At 47.3% G+C, this 10,136-nt stretch overlaps 1 protein-coding gene across 1 annotated transcript in view; it reads left to right on the top strand.

Moving 5' to 3' along the window:
* Positions 1-8,232, top strand: part of LOC133137546 (transmembrane protein 108-like) — a 44,261-nt gene extending 36,029 nt beyond the window's left edge. The window contains exons 3-5 of the mRNA XM_061255878.1: positions 3,375-4,211; positions 4,594-4,754; positions 7,523-8,232. Coding sequence (XP_061111862.1) covers positions 3,375-4,211; positions 4,594-4,754; positions 7,523-7,639 — 1,115 coding nt within the window. The 3' untranslated portion in view covers positions 7,640-8,232. The remainder of the gene's footprint in view (positions 1-3,374; positions 4,212-4,593; positions 4,755-7,522) is intronic.
* The last annotated feature ends 1,904 nt before the right edge of the window (positions 8,233-10,136 follow it).

The raw sequence follows: 10,136 nt of genomic DNA on the forward strand, positions 1-10,136 counted from the left end.
TCTTAGGAAGGATCTGTGGGCTATAGGCCCTTTTCTTGTTCCCTCTTCATTTCCCTCTTTCTCTCGCTTTCTGCCTTGCCTACTCTCAAGAAGGAAAGTGCTTCTGTTGTCATGGCAGCGCATACATCGCCATGGAAAAACAACACCTGGCTGTGTGTGGCACATATGTGTGTGCATGTGCATATGTGTGTCTGTGTGTGTGCGTGTGTGTATGTATGTGTGTCTGTGTGTGCGTGTGTGTGCGTGTGTGTGTGTGTGTGCATGTGTGTGCGTTTGCACGCAAATGTTTGTGCATGTGTGTGTGTGTGTCTGTGTGTGTGCATGTACATGTGCGTGTGTCTGTGTGTGTGTGCATGTGTGTATATGTGTCTGTGTCTGTTTGCCTGTCTGTGTGTGTGTGTGTGTGTGTGTGTGTGTGTGTATGCGCATATGTGTGTGTGCGTGTGTGGAGGTCAGCATGACTGGAACATACACAGAAGCCTCTTGACAGTCACAATTCCATGTTTGCCTTCTGTGAAATGGTGGTGCTGAAGCAGGCTGTTTTTATACTTACTTCTAGCTTGCCAGCACTGGCGTGCAGTGCACACATACAGCATCAGGAAGAATTCCCCTCAGAAAATAATGGCTTTACCTCCCAAACTCCCCAGTCGTGAGTCAGCATCATCTGCTCTCTCTCTCGGAGAGGAATACGAATAACACAATCTTCCTGAGTACCTCCAATGTCATAAGCCAGCAAGCAAACCAATTTGGCAGGAAATGCTATGAGCGACACGTTGGCATAGAGCAGGCTTTCCCAGAAATAATGTAATCTCTAAGGATGTTCCGGCGTTGAGGTTGGCAGCACTTTAACGGTAGATTAAATCGGTTGAATTCAAACTGCCATGCTGTGTCGCACAATAATGCACACGCTAATGTGGGTCAGTGTTAATCAGGCTAATCTGTCTGTCACTGCCAAGAGGCCACCATTACCACTGCCCTCCGTCGTCTCGAGGGTTGAGACCCTCGCACTTTGAGTTCATGCCATTGTTTTTAACAGTTACCACTTACGCATTTACCATTTACTTCTGGATAAAATTCAACAAAAAGACTAGCATCACTAAAACTGCTTAAAGAAAACATTTTGTGGAACCGGAAGACTGAGTTAAAGATACCTCTGTCGTGTTGAGGTAGTCATTGCTACCTCACCCCTATCGTTCCCCACCCGTTCCAACCCTCACTACCCCACAGTCCCGCCTCCCCCCTCTCCCCTCCCCCACTCACAAACATTACAGCCCTGTCCATGAGGTGGGGGTCAAAGGTCACCGGCCCCCATAATGCTGCTCTATTGAATCATGTGACAACAATGGGAGGGGGAGGGGGGGGGAGAGTATCACTGCACAAAATGTCCTGACATACCCTCCAGTTTTGGAATTCCTGTCACGTATACCAGTGTGTGGGGCTGTTATGACTCTTAAAATAGAGAGAGAAATTAGTTTTTTACCAAAATCTTGTAATGAAGAGTAACAGCCCTGTGTGGAGTTCATTGGTCCTGTTCTGATCAGTCCAGTGGGCTGAATCGATCCATACTGGTCCGATGTTTTTCATATTTCACAAATGATTATAATTAATGATGTGGTTAATCTGCTCTCAGTTATGAAAATAATCTTGATAAAGGTCCTGGTTGCATTATTAGACTTTCCATTCATATTCAGTGATCAGTGCACACAGGTAGGTCCGCTGTTCAGGTAGGTGTGCAATAGTTGCGAATGTGTTCATATTAGTGCTGCCCAATAGCAGTGATAATCTATCGCTAACAGGACGGAAATTTGTCAATGTGGTTCTCCACCTTTCCCTCAGGGAAATCTTTGAGAGTTTTCTTTTGGAATGTTTCTCTATTCTCGATTTATTCTTTTCTTTTTTTGTTCTCTGTCTTTGAGCTGACACCAGGGGCACGTTCAATCGGAAAACGTTTTGCTACGGTTTTTGCGGGTCGAACGATACGTTTCCTCCCGACGGTATGCAACATTTTGCAGCCGGCTTTGAGGTATCCTCGCTCCCTTCGGGGGTGTGGCCTGAATCCATAATGACGTAGGCCTATGCTTTGAAGCCCAGAGAACGTACAGAATGGGCCTCTCAGACGCCACAACAGCAAACCGCGCCTACGTCAGCCAGTCCGCCCGGCCGCCCACAGTTAGCAACACGATCAACGCACCACCGTTTCCGTTTAAATAAACGTTTTGCCACGTTTTCTTCAGGGCTGGACGTGCCCCAGTCCCCACCACTGGGAATTGGTTTTCCCCAACCCCGCCCCTCCCCAGCTATGATTGGACAGAATACAGCCAATGATCTTTCGCCGTCTCATTTTAGAGTCTTTATTGATGCCGAATGAATGCTGACAAAAATGAAAATGTTGTTTCGTCTTGTTGTGTATTTTGTAAACCAGAAGTCATCTGTGGTTTTTTTTTTGTAATAAATGAAGTGAAGGAAAGCCAGTTGTAGAGGCCAACAGTTAATAATTACACCAAAAAAATCAATTGAGTTTCTATAAGTAGTGTCAAGTGACAGCATGTAACTTATTAATACATTTTCAGACTATTAACATCTTGTAATACAAGTGTTACTTACCTCATCCCCAGGGTTAAGTCTGGAACATTTCTTTATTCTGACATATTTTACAGTCAAGTATAAAAATGATAGTACATCCACTCCACTTCAACCAGGAGCATGAAATACTGCACACCTGGAACACCTTGTTAACTAGCCAAGGACAAGCCTCAGCAGGCAGAAGACAAGGTACTTAAGAGCAAATAAAAAAGCCATCACCCTTCTCTCAGCCGGCTAATGGAGTATAGTGCTATAACTGCTACTTTTAAAGTTAGTGTCCTCTGTTCTGTAAACTGCTATAACTGTTACTTTTAGAGTCAGCGTCCTCTGTTCTGTAAACTGCTATAACTGTTACTCTTGTAGCCTGTGTCCTGGGTACAGTAAACTGCTTGACTGTTACTCTTGTAGCCTGTGTCCTGGGTACAGTAAACTGCTTGACTGTTACTCTTGTAGCCTGTGTCCTGGGTACAGTAAACTGCTTGACTGTTACTCTTGTAGCCTGTGTCCTGGGTACAGTAAACTGCTTGACTGTCACTCTTGTAGCCTGTGTCCTGGGTACAGTAAACTGCTTGACTGTTACTCTTGTAGCCTGTGTCCTGGGTACAGTAAACTGCTTGACTGTTACTCTTGTAGCCTGTGTCCTGGGTACAGTAAACTGCTTGACTGTCACTCTTACAGTCTCTCCAGCAGGACAGTAGATCTCCAGGACCAGGGCTGGACAGCCCTGCAGTAAGGGCTGACCGTGTGTGATGTCATTCTGTGGGTCATGTGACCTGTCTACCTGCCCGCAGGTGTGCTAGTGATCCTGGCGCTGCCGGCAGGACGGGTATCTCAGGAGCTGCACCCCAGCGGGGCGCCTCGGGTCCCGCCCAACTCCACCATGACCCTCTCCTCAGCACCCCCGGCCCGGCGGGAGTCCAGCTCTGCTAGCCAGCCTGCCACGCGTGGTCTCACCGGGACCCTCAGCGAAGCCCTGGACCCCCAGTCCGGCAGTCACCCTCCTCCTGCACGGGCAGTCCGCCCCCACCACCAGAGCGGTGCCCTGGAGTCCCCGTTCGGGACTGTACTCTTCGTGTCCAAGGAGGAAGATTTCACGGACTCTGGAATCCATCCCTCCTCTTCCTCGCCCTCTTCCTCCATCTCAAGCTCCTCCCCCGCTGCTTCGAAACAGGACGCAGAGCTCAGAGACTCCGCCCACCCCATTACCGTTCGCGAGGCAGGCGCCTCGCCATTGGACGGCGGGACCGCCACGCCCTCCTCCTCCCCAATCTCCACCCCGACCTCCCGCTCGCTCAACGTCACTGCGGCAGGAAGTGACATCACAGCACGGGGCACCACGGACGCACGGGCAGACGGCAACACGTCCTTCAGGGGCCCGGCGGACAGCGCCTCGGGCTCCAGCCTCGCGCCCGTCCCCACCCCCGGCAGCACAGTGTCCCGCTCCAGAGGGGACGAGCCCCCCCCGGGAGACGCACCCCCCACCCCCGCCGAGACCCCCGCCCTCCCCACGGGCGAGCTGCCCAACAGACTGTTCCCTGCAGCCAATCAGACGGACTGGGCTGTGTGTGTGAGCAGGGTGGACATCGTGTGGATGGTGCTGGCCATCAGCGTGCCTGTCGCCTCCTGCTGTGAGTACCGGGAACTGCAGGGGCAGGGGCATCTTACACACTCACACACACACATTCACACACACACACTCACACAAACACACACACACACTCACACAAACACACACACACACACTCACACAAACACACACACACTCACACACACATTCACGCACACTCACACACACATTCACGCACACTCACACACACATTCACGCACACTCACACACACATTCACACACACACACACACACACACACACACACACACTCACACACACACTGTTGTCTGTTCTTGCATGTTTTTGTGCTGGGGTGGTCCTGAGTTCTCTCTCTCTCTCTCTCTCTCTCTCTCCTCTCTCTCTCTCTCTCTCTCTCTCTCTCTCTCTCTTCCCCTGGCTCAGCCGTCCTCCTCACGGTGTGCTGCATGAGGAAGAGGAAGAGGAAGAAGGCCTCGGGCCAGGAGAGCAGCCTGAGCTACTGGAACGACGCCATCACCATGGACTACTTCACCCGGCACGCCGTGGAGCTGCCCCGCGAGATCCAGCCCCTGGAGACCGCCGAGGTGCGGGGGTCAGGGGTCAGGGGGTCAGGGGTCAGGGGGTCAGGGGGCGCGGGGTGGGGTACCAAACTCATAGCTAGGGGTCCTTAAAGTGGGGCTCCCTCAGAAAACTATGGGTTCATAGAGTACGTGTGAGTGTGTGCGTGTGAGTATGTGCGTGTGAGTGTGTGCGTGTGAGTGTGTGCGTGTGAGTGTGTGTGTGTGCGTGTGAGTATGTGTGTGTGCGTGTGAGTATGTGTGAGTGTGTGTGTGTGTGTGTGAGTATGTGTGAGTGTGTGTGTGTGTGTGTGTGTGAGTGTGTGTGTGTGCGTGTGAGTATGTGTGTGTGCGTGTGAGTATGTGTGAGTGTGTGTGTGTGTGTGAGTATGTGTGAGTGTGTGTGTGAGTGCGTGCGTGTGTGTGTGTGTGTGTGAGTGTGCGTGTGAGTGTGTGTGTGTGCGTGTGAGTATGTGTGAGTGTGTGTGTGTGTGTGTGAGTATGTGTGAGTGTGTGTGTGTGTGTGTGTGTGAGTGTGTGTGTGTGTGTGTGTGTGTGTGAGTATGTGTGAGTATGTGTGAGTGTGTGTGTGTGTGTGTGTGTGTGTGCGTGCGTGCGTGCGTGTGAGTATGTGTGAGTGTGTGTGAGTGTGTGTGAGTGTGTGTGTGTGTGTGTGTGAGTATGTGTGAGTGTGTGTGTGTGTGTGTGTGCGTGCGTGCGTGTGAGTATGTGTGAGTGTGTGTGAGTGTGTGTGAGTGTGTGAGTATGTGTGAGTGTGTGTGAGTGTGTGTGAGTGTGTGAGTATGTGTGAGTGTGTGTGAGTGTGTGTGTGTGTGAGTATGTGTGAGTATGTGTGAGTGTGTGTGAGTGTGTGTGTGTGTGTGTGAGTATGTGTGAGTGTGTGTGTGTGTGTGTGTGTGTGTGTGAGTATGTGTGAGTATGTGTGAGTGTGTGTGAGTGTGTGTGAGTATGTGTGAGTGTGTGTGTGTGTGTGTGTGAGTATGTGTGAGTGTGTGTGTGTGCCAGAGGACCATGAAGTGGGACTCATAGAGTCTCTCAGCTCTTACCGCACATTTCCCTGGCATTGTACCTGCTCTACTCCTCTCCCTATGGGATCTGAGCACACCTTTAGTGGAGGTAATCTTTCATTATTGCCCAGCGAGCTCAATTTAAATACACTACTCACACAGCCATGAATGATGGTCTGATATTATCTTCAGTAATTACAGCCTCTCTGTACACTTCAGACCCTGCTCATACAGACTACCTTGAGCAGTAGGCCTCCTGACAACTTTACCAAAGTGTGCGGAGACGCACCGTAGGTACATTATCCAGCGACAGATTAAATTAGCATCGTCACGTAACCTGCAGATATTTTCTCTGTTATTGCAGTCATTTGACTGGTGCGAGTGTAATGTTGGCGGCGCGGATGGTGCAGTGGGTAGCACTGCCGCCTCACAGCAAGGAGGTCCTGGGTTCGAATCCCCGTCGGCCGGGGCCTCTCTGTGCGGAGTTTGCATGTTCTCCCCGTGTCTGCGTGGGTTTCCTCCGGGTACTCCGGTTTCCTCCCACAGTCCAAAGACATGCAGGTTAGGCTGATTGGAGAGTCTAAATTGCCCGTAGGTATGAGTGTGTGAGTGAATGGTGTGTGTGCCCTGCGATGGACTGGCGACCTGTCCAGGGTGTATTCCTGCCTTTCGCCCAATGTATGCTGGGATAGGCTCCAGCCCGCCTGCGACCCTGTTCAGGATAAGCGGGTTAAGATAATGGATGAATGAATGAATGAATGCTCACAGATTGTGTCATGTCATTTTGTTATACCCGTGCTTTGCATATGCGTTGCGTTTGTCAAAGGGCCGTCTCCGGACATGTGCTCCCCCTGGAGTCTGCAGCACCACCTGCTGCCCGTAGAGCGGTACTGCAGTCTGTCAGGAACAAGCTGTTCCCGGAGACTCCTCTAACAGAGAGCATGCTCAGAGCGCCATGCATGTGTCATGCGTTCGCATATCATATGCTGAAAATAATATAGGCTTGGCGGCTACCTGCGGCTTAGTGCAATGTTCAGTTTTTTTCTTTTCTGTTACTTAAGAATTAACCGAGCATTCATTTTCACTGATAATATTGTTTCAGCTGATAGACCTTTCCCATTATTTCATTCTGAAGCCATTATTTACAGATAATGGCTGTGTCCATGTGTCCCATTGTGGCTTAGAGTGGAGGGATACGTATTCGCGATATGGTTGTTCTGCTCTGCTTACAGTTGTTTGTCAGCGTGCTGCAATGTGCAGGGGTGATACTGTACATCTCCCGTGGCTTTAGTTGTTCTCCCAAAGGGGGAATTCAGACACCTAATTCACTCTGTACTCTGTCCACACTCCTGTGTGTTCATGTGTGTGCATGTATGCACACTTGTGTGTTTGTGTGTGTATGTGTGCGTATGTGGGCATGGGTGTGTGTTTATGTGTGCACCCATGTGTGTTTATGTGTGTGCACGTGTGCACACGTGTGTTTATGCCTGTGCACGTGTGTACACGTGTGTTTATGCCTGTGCACGTGTGTATGCGTGTGCATGTGTACACACCAGTGTGTTTTTGTGTGTGCATGTGTGCACCCATGTGTGTTTATGTGTGTGCACACGTGTGTTTGTACATGTGCATGTGTACACACCAGTGTGCGTGTGGTAATATGACCATACTCCACTGCATCAAGAAAAAGGGGCCCGTTTAACATGCAAAGTTGCTGGAATATTGATGTTGTGGCTGTGCTGTGGCCCATACCTCTGCCTTCTGTTTCAGGAGCACGAGACCTTTCTGTCCCCCAATGGAGACTACATGGACAATGGCATGGTGCTGGTGAACCCCTTCTGCCAAGAGACCCTGTTCATCAGCCGGGAAAAGGCCTACAAGACTTAGGAGGCTCCTGTTGCGATTTCACCAGAAGAAGAATGAAAGGGTCTACCCCTGTGGCTTTGCCTTTCGATGCAGGTCAATGACCTTTTGCATATGTGGGTGAACATTCAAAGGGATAGTTAATTTTCTGGAGTTTTTGTTGATATTATCTCAGTTTCACTGTATGTTTTTCGACAGCCTGTTTCGAATTTTGTGACCAATGACGGATAAGTGCTTCAAGTTTCTTTTGACCACTGGCTTCACAAATCGACAAGTTTGTGGTGCAACACAAGAAAAAAAGCACTTCTGGCAATTCCAAAGCAACTTGTAGAGTCATGTAATGCCTACAGAAATAGGTAATGTGTATATTACCTGATTTGAAGAAAATAAATGTTCTCATCTTTATCTCCACAACCATTTCTTATGACACGTGAAATCTGACCATTGGGCTCAAAGACACAAGTGGCTTGGCTTCCAATATCAGCGTTATCACGTTTGAGCATTTCTTGTCGTCTGCTGCTCTTGTGTTCTGTCAGGTCCTGGTCGGGTTCTGATTAATCTCTCTGTTTGAATATTAGGGTTTAGGGTTGGCGTTAGGATTGGGGTTAGAGGTGGGGTTAGGTGCAATTCCAGGTTGCAGGAAAAAATGGCTGGCACATCGTAATGTCACCTTTAGAGTCACTGTCTCTAGAGACGGCTGTTTGATGTGGCTGTCTGTCCTCAGACAGGATGCATGGTGCAAAATCTGACTGGAAAACAAACAGTAAAACTTAATTGTATGAAAGAGCCCCAGAAGGAGAACTATCCCTTTAAGTTTCTGTTTCTGCTTTATGTATAGTACAAATCCAGATATGAATAAATTATAAGAGAAGTTATTCAATATGAGTTTGTGGCTGCATATTTTTATGATGTACATTTTCTATAACAGCCTACTTGTTATAAGGGTTTTTAATGTGTGCTTTTTAAGATTTTTGTTGGGTTTCGGTTTTGGTAGGCCAGATGAGTGAGTGCCAGTGGCTTCATTTTTGCTGTTGAGAGGAAAATGTGAAAATATCCAAATCTTTAAATGACTTCAGATTGAAGCCTGTTGAACTTGAATGCTAATGAAATTCCGGATTCCTAATTTAATTCATTTCCTGATGGGGAAGAGGGGAGAGCAGCAATGTGTTGCCAGTTTATGGGAATGTTAGAACTTACATTCGACGTTTGACATGCACTGCAGTAGGGAAACAAGCACATAACCAATTTAAGCTGACTTAAATTTGGACTTATTTTGGCATCTGTAAAATACTCATTCATTTATGATGGCTACAGACAAAATTGGTTGATTTACAAGTTAAGAAATTTAAGATGAATTCAATGCCAGATCAGGAGTGTCCACTTCCTGGATGGCATTCCACTTGTGGGTCTGAAGACAAAATTGGTTTATTCACAAATACATTTTTGCCATTTAAATATATTTTTTAATTGTCTTAAATCTGCAAAATAATTTGTCATAGATTCATCATTAATTTATGATGGCTACAGACAAAATTGGTTGATTTACAAATTATTTTTTGTAATTTACATTTTTTTTTAAATAGTTAAAAAAAACTTTTTGTTATCTGTTAAAACAAGCATTTGTCCTGGCTGAATCATTTATTCGTGCTGGCTTCAGATGCCCGCGAGCCTCTTTTTGTAAACACTATCTGCCGTTTTATCCACTTGCACAAGCGTTCGGCTCCGTTTATCTATGGCTGCTACGAGTACTGCGTTCAGAGAGCAAATGGTGGCTCACTACAGTCAATCAGAGCGTGATGGAGTGGAACAGCACTGCATTTGGCCCTGTGGGACTCATCGACCTTAATTGATGGTTTGGGAAAAATACAAAATGAAATGGAACAAGTTTGAATTCAAATTCATGCCACGTCTTGGCAGCATTAAAAAAAAAATCGATAATTTTCATTGTCTTACCAGGTGAGGTTTATGTAGGTGTTAAATGTCAGTGTTTCTGGCGTGGGAGATGGCTATGAACGTTGACCAAAACCTACCCAAACCTTGAAATTATAAACTGGTGCCATGGCAGATCATGCTTGTCAATTGCACTGTCCCTGAATGATGGAAGGTGGATACAGCTGGCTATAGTGGAGGAGGGAGCAGAAGAAATTATTACCAAGCACTGAAATTGTATTGTCACTTTGTCCCTTTAAGGTGTGGGGTTACACATGTGTGACTGAAATGTTCTTAGATCATTCTAATGCTGATGTAAACAATCACTGATGGTAATTGAAATCACTGGAGTTCAAGAACACTGACTGAGTTTTGGAATAAAAAAGCATTCCGAAAACATACTCTTTGGAGGGTTAATTATTATTTGTTGCAAGCCAATTGTAACGATAAAAAACTGTTGACTGTTGAGTTTACCTGCTTGGATAGAAGGTGGTGTTCTAAACCTGATTAATACAAAATATTAACCCCCTGTTTTCTTCATTTTTTAAACAAATTGTGCCAAAATCATATTTTATCTGTGGTATTTATTTTC

The sequence above is a fragment of the Conger conger genome, chromosome 9, assembly GCF_963514075.1.
Source record: "Conger conger chromosome 9, fConCon1.1, whole genome shotgun sequence".
NCBI lineage: Eukaryota > Metazoa > Chordata > Actinopteri > Anguilliformes > Congridae > Conger > Conger conger.